The 18,771-nt window shown below is 40.2% G+C and overlaps 1 protein-coding gene, 1 long non-coding RNA gene and 1 pseudogene across 2 annotated transcripts; all 3 read right to left on the reverse strand.

The window, feature by feature from the left end:
• Positions 1-113: 113 nt before the first annotated feature.
• On the reverse strand, positions 114-3,037 carry LOC127419086 (uncharacterized). The gene is made up of 3 exons (XR_007893601.1): positions 2,946-3,037; positions 1,009-1,094; positions 114-455 (listed from the first exon to the last, which is right to left on the reverse strand). It is a non-coding gene; the product is annotated as an uncharacterized LOC127419086 (long non-coding RNA).
• A 4,357-nt stretch (positions 3,038-7,394) lies between these two features.
• LOC127419388 (uncharacterized) lies at positions 7,395-10,320 on the reverse strand. The gene is made up of 2 exons (XM_051660733.1): positions 10,206-10,320; positions 7,395-7,987 (listed from the first exon to the last, which is right to left on the reverse strand). The coding sequence occupies exons 1-2, from the start codon at positions 10,228-10,230 to the stop codon at positions 7,395-7,397; spliced, it is 618 nt and encodes a 205-aa protein (XP_051516693.1). The 5' UTR covers positions 10,231-10,320.
• Positions 10,321-10,894: 574 nt separating this feature from the next.
• On the reverse strand, positions 10,895-17,926 carry LOC127419389 (HAUS augmin-like complex subunit 7; annotated as a pseudogene).
• Between the last annotated feature and the right edge of the window lie 845 nt (positions 17,927-18,771).

The following is an 18,771-nucleotide window of genomic DNA, read 5'->3' on the forward strand; positions in this document are numbered from 1 at the left end:
AATATACACTCACGACCACTTTATTAGTTACACCTACATATTCATGCGATTATCTAATCAGCCAATCGTGTGGCAGCAGTGCAGTGCATAAAATCATGAAAATGCGGGTCAGGAGCTTTAGTTAATATTCACATCAACCATCAGAATGGGGAAAAAATTTGATCTCAGTGATTTCGACTGTGGCATGATTGTTGGTGCCAGACGGGCTGGTTGGAGTATTTCTGTAACTGCTGATCTCCTGGTATTTTAATGCACAACAGTCTCTAGAGTGTAAAGAGAATGCGCCAAGTCTCCTGATGTCATGCTCCTAAGTCATTTTTTTTAGTCTGGAGCCCTGAATGTCTGACATGCAGACTGTCCTGAAAGTGATTCTGTTCAGGTCAAGTCATATGTGAGCAGTACTTGCGTGCTGTTTGAAGGAACAAGCTGGAGGGAGTACAGAATCGGGCTTAGTGCTGTAACAAGAAGGAAAAGGGATTTAAAGTCAGCGATGTCAGTATCTCTGAATTAATGCAAAGCATAAAGGAAACTAGAGATGTTCAGACAAAAACACTCATGGCATGATTTCTTGATTTTAAATAAAATTCTATTTATGAAAACATCACACACTGACAAATGTTTCCTGCTCACTGGGTAGCTAATTTTCCTCAAAACTTATTCTACACCATATATACCGCTGGTTACGAATGTAACTGTGATTCTATGACTGAGTGGAAGACTGCCAGAGGCAGTACTGAAAGCACTAGTGGAAAACTCTTGTGCTCTTTGACCGAGAAGCAAATTAGAGAGTTGTCACCCCGTGGCGCATGACGTGTCTTCAGCTATAAAACCCCCTGAACACGTCAGCTCAATCTCTAGATCATTCTCACGAATTCTGAGTGACCAGAGGCTCTGGCTTTCTTCCACTCAGTCATAGAACCACAGTTACATTCATAACCAGCATTCTAGTACCTTTCGTTCCAGACCGCCAGAGGCAGTACTTAAAGAAAGTGGAAGACAAATACCTACGCAGTCATGAGGAATCCCCTTGCGATGCATTAGTGCAGGTAGAGAGCACCGCAGCACACACTGCTGGCAGGGGAGTCACATTCAATCTGTAGAAACGAAAAAAAGTGCAGGCTGAAGCCCATGTTGCTGCTGCACAAATTTCAGAAAGCAATACACCTCTGAACGGTACCCAAGATATTGCAAGAGAACGCATAGAGTGACAGTGAACAGATAAGGGGACAGGACACCCTGAAGACTCGTATGCATGAGAAATTACTTGCGTCACCCAGTGTGCTAGCCTCTGCTTGGAGAGTGCAGTCCCTTTGCGTGCATCACTAAGGCAAACAAACAATTGGTCAGTCTTGCACCAGGCTGCTGTCCTATTCATGTAAACCCTCAAAGGCCACATGCCAGCCTGATCTGGTGGCACAGCAGCCAACACAATGGGCTGATTCATAAATTGTGGAGACTATGTTTTGGGTAAAAATGCTGGATTGGGCCACAATGAAACATTACTGAAATTCGGCCCCCAGTGCAAACAGGGAGCACTCACTGATAATGTGTGGCGCTCACTCACACGCTTCGCTGCTGTAATGGTCTAGAGGAATGCAGTTTTTAAAGACAGCCATTTAACATCAGAGTACATTATAGGCTCAAATGGTGCTTGACAAAAGGAATTGAGCACCACACTCAAGTCCCACATTGGGCTTCGCACACCCCGTGGAGGGCACAGACAATTAGCCCCTTTTAAAAAGGCCACAACTAACCGGTCAGACCCATGTGAGACACCGCTCACCTCAGAATGGTGGGCTGCCGAAGCTGCTATATACACCTCGAGTGTAGACGCAGAACATCCAAGCTCCAAAAGATCTTTACAAAAAATCCGTCCTACAGAACAGTGTAATGGATCAGCAGCATGGTCGGTGCACCATTTACATCAGGAGACACCATGAACGGCGCAACGCTGGGTTCTACAGGCAGCATGCTGCCAAGACCTACTGCCTCCGGGTCCTGCATCAGAGCCAGTGTGTGGGACAGTTGATCAGGATGTGTGGCCTTTGATGAACTCTGTAATGCAGACACCAATACCGATGTAAAATCACGGCACTGAGGCATCATAAAGGAGGCTCTTTGTGCACGACACAGAAAAACAGTCTCAGAGCCCACTGCTGGTTGCGGGGGTCAACGTTCCCTCCAAGGACGTTACCATTGAAGATGACCCACCTGATTTCTCAGACACATTATCACTGTCAGAGTGGTGTGACCGGGCCCCAGGCAGAATTTCAGCAATCACTGAGGTTGCAACCAGATTTGCACCAAAAAAACGAGTCAAAGGCAGCCACTGACATCGCATCCAAGTCCTGTTCTGCATGTATAGCTGGTGACGATGCCGTACATGATTCAGGCTCCACTTTGTCCTGTGCCTATGTTGTCGGCTGAGCTATAGACAAGGAGCGGCAGTAAAAGTTCTACAGCAGAAGACAGCTATTCCTCCTTGCATGCTAAATCAGAAGATTTAGTTTTTTTAAATACTTTTTGTTATGCTGAAGTGTTTGCTTACGCTTACAATCAACCATAAGGATGCTCGAAGAAAACAGCAAATCCTCTGCACAGGATTCCAGACCTGCCAGTCGCACTCGACGCACAGAAAGTGGCATTATGGAGCACTCAGGGCATGGGTCAGGCATGGCCTCTAAGATGGTCCACAATAAGACAAGTAGGGCACTGATTATGTCCATCCATGATATCCATCACATTAGGGCATGTAGTACATTTAGGTGTATCTATACTGACTTCAATACTCACCTAAGAGTAATCCAGTGAGAATAAATCCAGCACTCGTTAACGACACTCACATAAGTTTCAGGTCTAGCTAGAAACAAATGATGATCCTGCACTCATTAAGCATAGGCAACCAGGGCTTCAGAGTGTGTGTTCACAAAGGTATATAAACTTACAGGCAGCCAAAAGTTTGAAACCCTTCAGAAGCGTGAGGCTGTCTCGCAGGCGCTTCCCATATAAAACACATAGTAAACAGTAGGGGTGTAACGATTCATCGATCTGGATTGATGCCAAATTGTGCTCTGCTATCCATGCGGCGTGCACAAGCGTCAACCGGGCTTCCCGCGAAACGCTAGTTCCAGTGACAGGATCAGTGCTAGTGATAGGAAGATCAGATCATTTTACTGACTTGGATCTTTGAGTCTCATTCAGCAAAATGAACGAATCTTTATTCGAGTCATTTCATTCATTTGAGCAGAATTAAATTAAAATGTTACATTTTCAATAGCCAAATCCCTCCACCCCCAACACGTCTACTTATGCAAACTTTGATTATAGTCCCAATAAGGTAAAAATGAAAATGCAGCCAAGGACAAATTATGAGAAACAGAAAGATAAATTCACCTTTGGATTGAATCTTCTTGTCCGAGTCGTTTGTTCTTTTGTCACGTGACAAAATGGATACAAAGGACTCGGACCAGATGACTCGAGAGGTGAACTAATCATTTCTGTTTCCTGTGTGAGCAATGCATAGTGTATACGGCTGTCACGTGACAAAAGAACGAATGACTCGGACCAAAAGAGCTGAAAGGTGAACTAATCATTTCTGTTCCCTGTACAGCGTCTATGCGGTTTTCACGTAACAAACGAACGGCCAGCACAAAATGAACGAATCACTCTCTGAGACTACTCATTTGTCTGAGTCACACAAAACATTCCTTCAAAATGAACGAATCGTTCAAGAACGACCCATCACTATTCAGTGCGAGCATGTCAACCGGGCGCTCCTGCAAATGCGAGCTCTCATGACAAACACAGAGCGGCTCACATGTGCGATTAATTCGGGCTTCCATTGATATCGTTGCGCATGTGACCCATTTGAATTTTACATGCTATTTTAAAGTACCATGGAGCAGTTCAACCATCATGTGAAAGTCTTGACAACGCCGGCATTCTGAACAGCACTAATGAGGGAAAAAGAAACACCTGCTCAGCACCAGCATCAGTTTTAAGACTTTACACATCTATGCATCAACACCCTTACTAACATTTATCCCAGTTAACTGTAACAGAATTTTTTATTACAACTGTGGAAGTTGTAGCCAAGAAAAATGTCTCGGTTACGTATGTAACCTCGGTTCCCTGAGACAAAGGGAACAAGACAATGCATAGTCGGTTCCCCACTGTTTATTCTAATTTTTTGAGATAGTGAATTGGTGGGTTTTTGTTAAATGTGAGCCAAAATCATCACAATTAAAAGAACCAAAGACTTAAACTACTTCAGTCTATGTGCATTGAATTTATTTAATACACAAGTTTCACAATTTGAGTTGAATTACTGAAATAAATGAACTTTTCCATGACATTCTAATTTATTGAGATGCACCTGTATGTCTTGTAAGGACACACCATTCGTCCATGCCCATGAGGAGGCCATGCCTCTAGTTGAGTGTGCTTTAACACCAATTGGGCAAGTCTGACCCTGCGACTCTTAAGCCAGGGTAATTGCATCGACAATCCAGTGAGAAAGTCTTTGTTTGGAGATGGGCATTCCTTTTGTGCGTCCTCCATAGCATATAAAGAGCTGATCAGACAGTCTGAACTGGCAAGTACACTCAACGTAAGCTTGTAGCACCCGCACAGGGCATAACAAATGCAATGATTGTTCCTCATCCGAATTAAATGGAGGAGGGAAGAAGGCCTGAAGGTGAACCACCTGCGCTTTGAAGGGTGTGGTCAGGACCTTGGGTACATAGCCTTTCTTGGGTTTGACAGTGGCTCTTGAAAGACCGGGGCCAAACTCCAGACATGAACTGTCAACTGATAGTGCATGCAGGTCACATACCCGTTTCACTGAGGCTAGAGCCAGCAGTAGTGCGGTCTTAATGGAGAGCATGCGCAAATCAACAGAGTCCAAAGGCTCGAAGGGGGGCCCTGCGAGAGCTTTTAGGACTAAAGTTAAGTCCCAAGTCTGGACTGTAGCCGGCCGAGGTGGGTTTAATCGTCTTGCTCCTTTAAGGAACTTTATGATTAAATCATGCTTGCCTGTAGAGGCGCCGGTTTTATGTGCGTGATATGCAGATATAGTTGCCACATACACTTTGAGCATTGACGGGGTGAGTCCTGAGTCTAATCGCTCTTGAAGAAATATTAGAATTTCATGTATGGGGCAGTTTACTGGGTCCTTGCTATGTGAGAGACACCAATCAGTGAACACCTTCCATTTTAGCGCATAAAGGCGTCTTGTCGACGGTGCTCTGGCTTGTAAAAAGGTGTTCTTGACTGAATGCATCTGTTCTGGCACGTGTGGTGCATCCCGTTCAGGGGCCACACATGCAGGTTCCACAGCTGGGGCTGGGGATGCCAGATTGTGCCTTGCGCCTGATAGAGGAGATCCCTCCTCAGTGGTATTTCCCATGGTGAGCTGTACAGCATCTCCATCATTTCTAGAAACCATGGCTGGTTGGGCCATTTTGGTGCAACTAATAGAACCGTTTCCTTGTCCTCTCGGACTTTGCATACGACAGAGTGGATTAGGCATACCGGAGGAAACGCATATTTGCATTTGCCGGCCATTTGTTTACCATTGCGTCCGTTCCCAGCGGGGCTTGGGACTTCGAATACCAGAGGGGACAGTGGGTATTCTTCACTGAGGCAAATAGATACATTTCTGCTTTGCCAAATATTTCCCAAATCCTCAACACAGTTTGAGGATGAAGTCTCCATTCGCCCGGTATCACCCCTTGGTGTGACAGTAGGTCCACGCCGTAATTCAGGCGGCCTGGGACATATGTCACTCTTAGGGAGAGGAGACGATACTCTCTCCATAGGAGGAGGTGATGCGTCAGTCTCAACAGTGGCAGTAAATGAATTCCACCTTGGCGGTTTATATATGTAACTGTCATGTTGTCTGAGCGAACCAGGACATGACAGTTTGCTATTTCCGACTGAAAAGCCTTTAAGGCTAGAATTACAGCCGATAGCTATAGGCGGTTGATATGCCACGCCCTCCTTGCACCTGTCCAGGTGCCGAAAGTCGGGCGTCCATCCCACACTGCCCCAACCTATGTTGGAAGCATCCGTAGTCACCACTTTCTGTCTGACAACTTGCCCCAGCGTGACACCTCGCTGGTAAAACACAGGAGCTGTCCATGGTACTAAAGCAGCTATACAGCGCCGGGATGTTGTGATGCCCATGCGCCCTTGGCGCCAAGCATGTTGTGGCACACGGCGCTTCAGCCAGCACTGAAGAGGCCTCATGTGTAAGAGACCTAATGGGATGACAGCTGATGCCGCCGCCATAAATCTCAATGCTTTCTGAAACAGCTTCAGAGGTAGTGTTCTCCCCAGTTTGAACTGAGACAGACACTGTAGAATGGCCTGAACGCGCACACTCATGAGGTGCACGCACCCGCTCGTGGAGTCGAGGCAGACTCCCAAAAAGGAGTTTTGGCTGGGGGAGAGTGTGCTCTTTGCCCAGTTTACATTGAGGCCCAAGCTGTTGAGATGCTGAAGCAGTATGTCTCTGTGCTGGCATAACAGAGCCTCTGATTGCGCCAGTAATAGCCAATCATCGAGGTAGTTCAAGATGCGTACGCCGCTCAGTCTCAGAGGGGCGAGAACCGCATCGATGCACTTCGTGAATGTGCGAGGACACAGAGACAGTCCGAAGAGCAGGACTTTGAATTGATACGCTGTTCCCTCGAACGCGAATCTCAAAAACATCCTGTGATGTCGTACAATTTGGATACGAAAGTAAGCATCCTTCAGATCTATCGACGCAAACCAATCGTGTGGGCGTACATGCGATAAGATCTGTTTCTGAGTAGTCATTTTGAATGGGCACTTTATAAGTCCGCGATTTAAATGTCTCAGATCCAGGATTGGCCAAAGTCCGCCATCTTTCTTTGGGACAAGAAAATAACGGCTGTAAAACCCCTTTTACGGTTGACAGTTTGGCACAATCTCTATCGCGTTTTTCACAATGAGATTGTGTATTTCGGCTTGTAACATGGGCGCATCTTCGGACATGCAAATTGGATCGTATAACCATGTTCGATTGTTTTTTGCACCCATTCTGAAATGCCCGTTAGGGCTCACCACGCGTCCGAGTAATGGGACAGAGGGCAATTTGGTTTGCTCACCGTATGATATAATGCGTCACTCACCATAGGGAAGCGGTTGCGCATAATGTGTGTGCTTTGAAGAGGAAAAGCGCTCTTTTTTGAGAATGTATGAGCATCTTGTGCATTTGCAACAAGTGCTGTATTCTTTATTGTGTTTTTTATAGCATTTTTTATTGCATAGGACACAGAAACAACATTTTGCAAAACATTGTGAACAACAATATTCCTCTCCCGATGAACAGCAGTGGGGAGGTGGGGAACAGTGTTCTGTGTCTCTAATCAAGCCTTCTTTGGAGCACCGGAGGGAACCACGGGCTCTGTTTTCCGCTTCAAAGTGTTGTGCCCGTCAGGGCGCAGGGGTGCCTCCCGTCGGCACGAGGTGGGTGCTGGTACGGCTGCTTCCGTCTGGGCCACCGGTGGCTTGGCGGGGGCAGGTGCTGGCGCTGAGTTAGCAGGTATGGGTCTTTTAGCCGGGTGCTGGCTTGAGACAGAGTGGGGGCGAGCCGTATATGCTATGCTCCGTTTGAGCATAAAATGTTTTATAGCTTGTAACTGCTGCTGAGTCGCGGTGTAACGCTCAGCAAACATACTCACTGCACCACCAAAGAGGCCGGCTGGAGACACTGGTGCATTCAACAGAGATGCTTTCTCTCTGTCACTCATCTCCATGAGGGTCAGCCATTTATGCCACTCTAGAACGACCAGGTTGCCCATGGACTTGCCGATAGCCTGCGTCATGACTTTCGTGGCGTGCAGCGCTAGGTCTGTAGCGGTCCGTAGCTCTTTGAAAGTCTCTGGATCAAAGCCTTGCTCGTCCATTTGTCTGAGAAGCTTAGCTTGGAATACCTGGAGCACTGCCATTGTGTGGAGTGCTGTAATAAATAAGTTGTAATCAAACAATTGATGATCACTTGTGTGTGACGTTATTTTTTATATTATTATCTGTATAATTTTTTTCAGCATCTGAAGTACCTTATTTTGTTGTGGATGTCCCAATGTGGATACTAAATTTGCACTTTTCAGAGAGCTCAATAAAATATTCAAATTATATTTTGGTTGCATTTGAGGGCCAAAATGTTTTTTAATTGTGTAAAATAGGTACATAATATCGGAATATCGGTCGTAGGGCCCTGAATCTAATCAAATAGAAATCATACCGTGGCAGACTTTGAAGTATCGGCAAATATCAGATCACAGGCCAAGAGAATCGATATAAGATCGTATCATGATGAAACGTCCGATTTACACCCCTAGTAAATAACACTTCCTGATCGCAAGCAGCGAATTCCGGAGAAAATCGCTGTAAACCGCACTTCCCAATCGCTAGCTGCACTTCACAGAGAACACCGCTCATAATCCAATCCGTAAACATGGTGACGAAACAGTTCGTGGATGTCAGCTGAAGCACTCTTCAAAATGAACTGCACAAAATATTGTCACAATTGATTCCGTCAAGCGAGAATGAAGAAGAGATCGAGTTGAGGTTTCAGGGGTTTTTATAGCTGAAGACACATCTTGCGTCATGGGGTGACAACTCTCTAATTCGATTCTCGGTCAAAGGAGACTTATGTCTCTGCAGAACAAAAATAGACGTTTTCCAACCAGTGACCATTTTCGAATCGGGATAGGCATTTTTCAACTGCTTTACACTATTTGCCTACTACATTGAGATTCCCTACTTTCACTGAATAGTTGAAAAATGCCCATCCTGTTTGGAAACGCCCACTGATTACTATATTGAGATTCCCTACTTTCTCTGGATAGTTGAAAAACGCCCATCCTGTTTGGGAATGCCCACTGATTACTATATTGAGATTCCCCACTTTCATTGGGTAGTTGAAAAACGCTCATCCCGATTTCAAAACACCCACAGATTGAGAAACGACCATTATTGTTCCGCAGAGACCTTTAAGGCCTTTATCACACTTCCGCGTTTGCAGAGCTGAAGCTTCGCTTAGTAGCGCAATTTCTGCTGCAGTCTGTTTCAATAGCAGTGCCCACAGCGCGGAATTATTATGGTCTGTGTTATGTACAGTTCATCTCAAATGCTTAATCTAAACAGACCTACCTCACCTTCTAATCATTACTCGGGGATGCTAAAGTAAACGGTGCCCTGTTTTATGATTTTAAACAGGATGTATGTGAGCAGGGAACACTTCACATAGAAAAAGTTAGTTTTTTTTATTAGAGGCATGCAAGAATATAATACAAACAAGAGTACATTTACACATTAAAGAGCATTAGAACAAGACAGGGCTACATGTTTGCATTTTTGCTATTGCAGTGAGTTTTACTTTTTTCCTAATTTATAGAAATCCAAGATATTTATAACTTGGTGCAGTGTGACTCTGCTTGTAGTTATGCCCTTATAGCACAATCCTTTTCTCTTTTGAATCTACACAGGAATTCAGTGAGACAATTACATACCAACCCGAGACAAGCATATCTCCCCATTATATATTAAATAGTGTTACAAAAGAGAGCCTGTAGTGTAACACTAGTCTACTTCTGATTATTCCTACAATCAACTTTTAAGACAATTCAAGTGGACTGTACTGTACCAGAAATAAAGTTTCTTTATATAAATAATAAAAAATAAAAAAAGCTATATTTGCAAAATGAGTTAAATAAGTAAATAGTTAAGTGTAAACTCTGCAAAACAAACACATAACCTTCATTTAAATATTTGCCTAAAGTGGTAAAGATGCAATCCTAAAGATAGTTTGAAGATCACTCTTCCACAAGCATGCTGTTTTTTGTGTTTTTTTTTTTTTTTTTTTTTTTGTTTACACAGGAAAGCCTAGTCAGTGAAATCTGAAGTAAATAAAATTCACATGGCAGTGCTTGTACACACAACTAAAATAACTTTTCAACAAGAATGTGCATCACTTAGGTGTCAGAGTGGATGTCCTGTCTGCATGCAGCAACTAAACTGCATTCTGATTTCATATAAAATGTTAATTGCTAATATAGATTCTGTTAATAGTTGTTCATTAATTAAGCTTCTTGCACTGTAAAATGTTCACTGAACGGCATGTGCCATATTTTACAATAAAATACACGTATATAAAGTAAAAGCACAGTACTCACCTCTTGATTTAGTGTTATTCTCCATTGGATCAGAATTTGGTTTAGCAACGGAAATGTTTTGAAACAACCAAGAAGCTCAGAAAGTAATAATTCAACTCAGCCTGATAAGTTAAAGTGCTGGACACTAAAATTTATGGCTCTCTCCAACAGATGTTCTACTTTTCTGCATTGGTAGACAGAGGCCCTCCCCTCTGTCACTCACACCACAGTGTGTACTGACTTTGGAACTGGTGACTTTTTTTTTTGTTTATCTATTTATATGTTTCATAGCTATAAAAAATAAATAAAAACATGGTGGCTAGCACTATGTTTTGAGCAACATGAATCTTTATTCAAAAGATATCATGACATGATTAGACATTCAATACAGGTACTGAAACATACATTTGTGTTATTCTACTGCAGCTACATATTTGGGAGTCAAATCAAATAATAACACATGCAAAAATGTACACCACTGGATGTCTATTGATGATATAAAGCCAGTTCACATGACAGATATTTTTAATAAGGATATTAATGTGGGTCTTGTTGAAATAGTAAGAGCAGTTCTAATCAGGCAAATGAGAGGCCTGATTGATTACATTTTACAGCTTATGCATATCTTCCAAACAACACATTCTGTAAAGTCATAGGCTGTACATTTTTGCTGAAACAGTAAGAGCACAAGCATACAGACTCCATTTAACTCATGATTGGTGAAGCGAGAGAAAGCCACATACTTGTTCTTCAGCTCCTCCAACTGGTTGGCTGAAAATATAAATAACATGTTATTTCATGCAAGATTCAAACTTTAATCACTTACATATCTAATAGCCCAAACAACTTCCAAGTGCTTATTCTTACTGTTGGGCAAATTAACAAGAATCCATCAAACAGAGAAAATTGTTTAGAGTATTATTATATGGATGCTGCACACTGGTGGTGGTTGAGGAGGGTCCCCTGTTCACTGTGTAAAGCGCTTTGAGTGTAGTGTCCGAAAAGCACTATATAAATATAACGTTCATTCATTCATTCATCCATTGTTTTAATCAATATTTTCAGGAGTGATATGATAGGTGTAGGTGAGAAACAGATCAATATTAAAGTCCTTCTTTGCTAGAAATTTTTCTCCCTGCTCAGTAGGGGGTGAAACGCACGAAGAATGTGAATCAACAAAAACAAAAGAAGAAGAATGTGAAAGTGATCTGTTTCTCACCCACACCTATCATATCACTTCAGAAGATATGGATTTAACCACTGGAGTTTTATGGATTACTTTTATGCTGATGTATGTGATTTTTGGAGCTTCAAAAATTTGGCACCCATTCAGTTGCATTTTATGGACCAAAAGAGCTGAGAAATTCTTCTAAAATGTTTTGTGTTCTGCAGAAGAAAGTCAGTCATACACATCTGGGATGACATGAGGGTGAGTTAATGATGAGAGAATTTTCATTTTTGGGTGAACTATCCCTTTAATAAAAATGAACTAAAGAAACACAATTCTAGAACATTATCACTTGATTTAATTGCGTTCTACCCATTTACATTTATAAAATGAAAGTTTACTTAATCTGAGTTGGGAATGTAGCGTTGTCAGGGGGATTTCCATTTCCCAGCATGTTTAGCATGGGACCGGATAAGAAGAACCAGTGTTGTAATTAAATGTTATTTTATTAATTTTATGGAGGATATTTGTTAATGTTTAATGTTATATTGGTATTTAAAAAGAGTGTCTGTTATGCTGGAGTTTTGTACTTAGGTTGAGGATGGAGTTTCTCTTTCAAGAAGTGATGGCAGAAACAAAGCTTTTCGAAACTTCGAATCAATTGAACCAATTGCTTTGCAAAATTATTCACTGTTTGGAAGCAGTCGAAACACTGCACGCTGAGGACATCTGCTGGTCACAGGTGTGTACATGCAATGAGAAGACATTTGTGTCGCTGTAGCAAAAGCAGCTACAGTGACACAAACACAATGCATTGAAATGTATTTACTGCCCTGTATTTGTCATATATTTTTCATGGTAATCTACAACATCCTGGAATAAACAGATCTGAATCTTTGCAGAATATGTAATTCATCTATAAATGGGCCTTTTAATGATTATGTTTTTTAAATTATTTTAAATACCAAACAATACTTACTGTTTTTGTTTTGTTTTTTAATTCTAAAACAACACTTAGCTTTGTTTTGTATAAACAAATGTAAAAACATATATGCTTATACAGATTTTGCAATAAATATTTGAAAATGAAACGTTATTGTAATAGACTACGCTCAGTCAGTATAGGACTCGAACTCAAATATGCAGAGTTATAAATTAAAACTGTGTGTGTGTGAACCACTACACTAAGCAGCAATTTTATCAGCACGAAACTGGGTTTACTTTATGAAATATATATATATATATATATATATATATATATATATATATATATATATATATATATATATATATATATATATATATATATATATATATATATATATATATATATATATATATATATATATATATATATATATATATATACATACATATATATATATATATATATATATATATATATATATATATATATATATATATATATATATATATATATATATATATAGTGAAGGCACATTATCATGTACCATAGTTGAAATTATTTATTGATTATTTTGTAAAACAAATAAATCTCTTCTAAATATCTATACAAAGTATTTACGTCACTCTTAAATTTCTCTTATACACAATATTTGATCGAACTCAATGTGATCGACAAGTCAGCAATTCTTGTTTGAATCAGTCTGATTTTAAGGACGTAAATTATTGCTGAACTGACTCGAGATCAGTTACAGCCTGCATTTAACACTGATTCAAGGTTTCACTCAGGGATCAATGCCCCCCTAGCGTCTAACCGCAAAACATTTTGAAACGTTTCGAAACATTTTCTGAAATGTACTAGCATGAACATTTTACAACACTGTCAAAAACAGTCAAAGAGCTACGAAGACCAACAATTTTAATAATATTGTATCATTTAGTCAACTGAACCATGTTTCACTTTCAAAGTTTTCCCAAATCCAAGACACCCATTCCAGAATTGTAGTGTTAAACTCGCGCAGAGTGTGCTTCTCTCCTTTAGACCAGTACCGTCTCTCTGTCTGCAGTTGTCTCACTGTTTGTGTATGGGATGTTGAGGTTTCAGAGAGCTTCGTAAGAGCCTCAAGCTCCTAAAGAATAAAATAATATGCAAATTATTTACCTGGAACTTGCTCTCAAGTCTCATTCTTATTTTTACACTGTTAGACAAATGGCAACTACAAGGAAAAGATAAGCAAACTGGTTTTTACAATTATATAAGTAAACCACAATTGAGCAGAAAAACACTACACAACAGCTAAATTATATTCACATATATATTTCCAAAAAAGTGAAATGAGATTCCATTCAATTAAATGCAGAGCTAGATTACACAGGGCTTTACCATATTACAGGTGTTCAGGAGCTGATGTACAGACTGGAACACACTAGCACTGGAACAGAGAGAAGGGGAGGCTCTCTGGCAGTATCCCTTAAAGTCAGTGTTGTAAACGTGTCTGAGAGCAGTCATGAGCTGAGCCATGTCCGATATGGCTACTTTCAGCGCACAAGGGGACAGCACAGCTGCAGAACCTGAGGAATGTGACTCCAGGAACTCACACTAAGAAAAAGAGGTGCCAAGAGAGAGGTATGTCAGTCTGACAGATGGATATAACTGGATGTGTTGCATACTGATAATATCAGAGAGAGGAACAATGAGATGTGAACACCAGCAAACGAGTCCCACCTCTTTGCGAAGCTCTTCCAATGTGCTCTGTGTAGACTGTAGAAGTGCTACAGCCTCAGTTAGGTCTTCTTCTCCATGACTTCCAAGGCGAGAATGTTGATCACTTCAATGCAAGAAAATAACAGGGAACAAGGAATAGTTCACCCAAAACTTAAAGTTCTCTCATTACTTACCCTCATGCCATCCCATATGTGTTTGCCTTTATCTTCTGCTTAACACAAATAAAGATTTTTAGAAGAATATTTCAGCAATGCAAGTAAATGGTGACCAAAACTTTGAAGCTCCAAAAAAAAACATAAAAGTAATCCATACGACGCCAGTGGTTAAATCCATTTCTTCAGAAGTCATATGATAGGTGTGGGTGAGAAACAGATCAAGATTTAAGTCCTTTTTTATTATAAATCTCCAATTTCACTTCCACATACTTCTTTGTTTTTTTGGTGAATCATATTCTTAGTGCTTTTCACCACATACTGGTCGGGACCGGTAAACAGTGGAGATTTATAATAAAAAAGGGCTTAAATCTTGATCTGTTTCTCACCCACACCTATCATATCACTTTTGAAGAAATGGATTTAACCACTGGAGTCTTATGGATTATTTTTATGCTGATGTATGTGATTTTTGGAGCTTCAAAAATTTGGCACCCATTCAATTGCATTGTATGGACCAAAAGAGCTGAGAAAACACTGGCGTCGTATGGATTACTTTTATGTTTCCTTTATGTGCTTTTTTGACCTTCAAAGTTTTGATCCCCATTCAGTATTCAGAAATATTCATCTAAAAATCTTTGTTTATGTTCTACAGAAGAAAGAAAGTCATACACATCTGGGCTGGCATGAGGGTGAGTAAATGATGAGAAACTTTTCATTTTTGGGTGAACTATCCCTTTAAGGACAACAGTCGATAGAAGGCAGAATTGATACAGAAGCTAAAGATGTGTGTGTGTGTCTATAGAAGCTGTCAGTGTGAACAACTGTACTTTATGTCCTTTTTTTACAGGCAATTATGTAAATGTGTGTGTACAGAGGCGTAAACAATCATAAGTGAACCACAATCCAACATTTATGACCAGTCTACATGACCATTCAAACCTGTTTATGAACTTGTTGGGTTTACTGTGGTTTCCATTCGCCCTGTTGTCCGCCGATTGCGTGCGTATCAGATGTTCCCGGATGTGTGCAGACCATGGATAACAAGCTGAGTTCAAGAGCATAACCAGATCAGAAGAGTGATCCTGAGATATGAGCTCCCCAAGCAGCTCCTCATTCTTTACATTTTCATCTCTAGAAGATGAGTTCTGTCTATGCCCATCAAAAACAAATGACTAGCATGTTAGAGAAACAAGACTACATGAAATTATGTTTGGATCCTGAAAGGACCTAAGTCAAGACTAATGAACCAAGAGCTGATTATATAGTTTCAATGGAGGCAGACATAAATAAATGGGACTTGATTAGCTAAATCACACCATATTAAATCTCAGGCTTGGTTTGTATATGGCAGTGTTTCCCAAACTGGGAACGTGAGGTGACAATGGGGTTATGCGAAAAAAAAAAAAAAAAAACTGTTACTGTTATTTTAATTTCATCCCAATCTAAAATAACATTCAAACCAAGTTCATGTATTTCTCATTGGCAAAAAATTATTTTGTGTGCCCTCTAGTGTAGAAACACCAAAATGGTTGTGTCATAAAGGTCAGATGAATAGCATGCAATGGAAAACCCTGTCTTTTGTAGTTAAAAAATGCTTAGCGACATAGCTAAGGGATAGCTAGTAAAATGGATACTTTGCTGTATAGAACCTTTATTTGTATATAAGGTGAGATGTACAGGGACTTTTGATTCTGATGGTATAAGTTCAAAAGTTGATGACAGGTGTCAGATGTCACCAAATCATTTTCCACATTCACACTTATTAATTTTAACCCGCATTTGTTCGCACCCTAGAGCCCTGTTTTTTCATTGTTGCATGATCTTTTTTCTTCAACAAATGAGCTCAACCTTGCTGATAGTGTCAAATATGACATAAAAAACACTTTGAGCTGACCATGCTTTTGTGCAAATACGTCCCCGCAATGCTCAAAGTCGGCTGGCAATGCCGTACATGCAATGATTCAAAAATCTTGAAACAGTACCGGCAGCTAATTTTGCATACTGGCAGCTCTTATAAAGTGCTGGTACTGTGTCCTGCTCCCGTGACATGATGAGGGGGGAGTTTGAAAGTTACGCAGTTATGTCATATCTAGCACACCCATCTCATTAATCAGTAACCCATTTATTCAGTATGTATATGTATAATGTACAAAACATGTACAAACATAAGTTTGATTTAAGGGATTTGTTATACAATTCTAATTGTGTTAAATATACAAGTGATCAAAATACCTTATGTGAATGTTATCTATGCATTAGAGAGGAGGTACACAAAAGGATGTTGAATGTTTGGAGGGGTATACCACTGCAAAAAGTTTGGGAATCACTGGTATATGGAATCCCTAACACTTAACACTTAATCTGAAGTACTTAGAGTTATGTAATCTTCAAAATGAAATGTTACCAAGGTCAGGGTTTTTCAAACTTCTTGATGCCAAGGACTTCCAAATATGATGATCCCCTTGCAGTATCAAGGCTATCTATTTTCACGTTCAAGTAGTATGCGAGGAAAAATAGTTGGTTAAGCATTATATTATTAAGATATATATATAATTGTCATTTTATCAATGTCACAAATTGTCATTGTACTAAAGCCAAAATAAATCATTAAAATATTACCTGGAAAATATTTGTGTATGAAGTCAGTGCATCCTTTTCTACCAACTATTAAGGCATCTTTACACAGCCGAGTTAATCCTGCTCTGTGTCTGCTTAAAGTTCAGTGTAAAGATGCAATGCAGCATAAAAGCCAGTCTAAATTAAGCCTGCTCTAACCCACCTAAGAGCAGCCTTAAACTTTGTTTTTGTCATGATTGAGCTTATATTTCATAATTATTTTCATAATTAAGGTATAATTTCATATTTCTATATTCAAAATGTTATAATTAAAACATGTATCTCATTTTGTATGCAATTGTAATTTCTGTGTAAATGCATTTATGGCTGCTCTGAGCAGCATTAAACAGTCTGTGTAAATGCATCTAAATGCCAGTTTAAATGCAGCTTCTGTGCCACCTTGGCAATGTAAAGCTGGCTTGTAATGTTAGATGTAAGATGTTAAAAACCTGAAGAGAACAACATTTTCAATCAGTTCAAATGTATTTTGTAGTCTTTGGAAAGCAGAATGAAATGGTAATTATGTCAAATTGAAATTTGTTAAACGGTTTTTACTTTTTTTCTCTCTCTCTCTACGGACCCTTAGCACCCCCTTGCGGCCCCCTGGGGGTCCCCGGACCCCAGTTTGAAAACACCTAACTTGGGTAATAAAAACAAACTTGCAAAATTCAGACACACATACCTACAGGGTATGGAAGAGTCTGCTTGAACAATCATTAGAAGCTTTTCCAGAAACTCAAGCTGCCGTAAAGGTGGTGCAAGGTCCTGAATATACAACACACAATTAAAATCTGCTTTAGTCTTGAATCTCAATTGAGTAACCATGTAAGAAGAATGCCAGTCCCAAACTAATCTGTGATAAATTAGTCGATTATAAGGACAGCCTAAAGATCAAAATCAAATAACTCCATACCTTGATTATATCCTGGTCATTAGCTCTACATAATGTCATTTCATGACTAAACTGAGTGAGTTCTGCGTTTGAGAGAGAAAACAAAATTATGATAAAGCAAACAAAAATAATACAGCCAAAAAGAAGCAGTATGACGTGCCTTCCTTTTTTTCCCCCCTTTTTACATTTTTTTAACAATTACAAGATTACCTTCAATTAATTTTTAGTATTCACATTTGCAATGAACAGACTTGGCGTCATTATCATCATGTTTAGTCATTTAATGTAGGTGGAGACACAGCAGACCTGGCGCAAATCCACTTAAGAATATCAGTCCTTTGTAATGAAGAGCACAGGAGCTCCTGTATGCTGTCTGCCTCCTTCAGGAACAGCCCATCCACCAGAGGACATCCTAGGCTCTGATCATTTCCCACATCAATACTTCATCAAAGCTTAAACATCTAATCTAGTACTTGTGTTTAGACACTTAGGTTTGGTTTTTTATATTAAGCTGAATTAAATCACCTATTAAAAGATGGATTTCTTAGAAATCATACATCAAGAAAATGTGACTAACCCCGCAATTACATCAAGTAATACATTCCCCCGATTACATAAGTGAACACCCCCATGATGGTCCTAACATATGGACAACAGATTCTAGGTAAAATACAGGTTATTTTATTTCATCTGGGCTACTTTACACGTTTCGCAAATTACGCACAAGAGCCAAGTGCTGGCTAACTCCAAAACTAGCAGTGTCTGTAGCTAACTAGACACTAAACGACTCAAAATGTTAAGTTTTAGATTCATGTAGCATCGGGAAATGATTTTATATATCCCTAACTGTGTGCAGTGTGTCTATGTAAATGTGGAAATCACCTGAAGGGTGTTGTAAACGCAGCCACCATGATCGTGGTCGAGCAAAAACTAGAGTGAACATCGGGAGGGCATTTGATTCCTGGAGGGACCTTCGTTCGGTTTTGGGGATCAAAATCGACCCTGAATTGGCGTTCTTCTTATTGGACAGGTAAGCTTACATAACTGCAAAGCATGTGAAATATAGTGCCATAAGGATTGATCTGTGTAATTTTAGCTAACTTGAT

This window comes from Myxocyprinus asiaticus, chromosome 28 (genome assembly GCF_019703515.2).
Source record: "Myxocyprinus asiaticus isolate MX2 ecotype Aquarium Trade chromosome 28, UBuf_Myxa_2, whole genome shotgun sequence".
NCBI lineage: Eukaryota > Metazoa > Chordata > Actinopteri > Cypriniformes > Catostomidae > Myxocyprinus > Myxocyprinus asiaticus.

Excerpts from the sequence above, each read along its gene's own strand:
- LOC127419388 (XM_051660733.1), bottom strand. The coding sequence starts at position 10,230 with ATGGAGAATAACACTAAATCAAGAG. Across the intron at positions 7,988-10,205 it reads GAATAACACTAAATCAAGAG|CACTCCACACAATGGCAGTG; the intron begins GTGAGTACTGTG and ends TATTTATTACAG.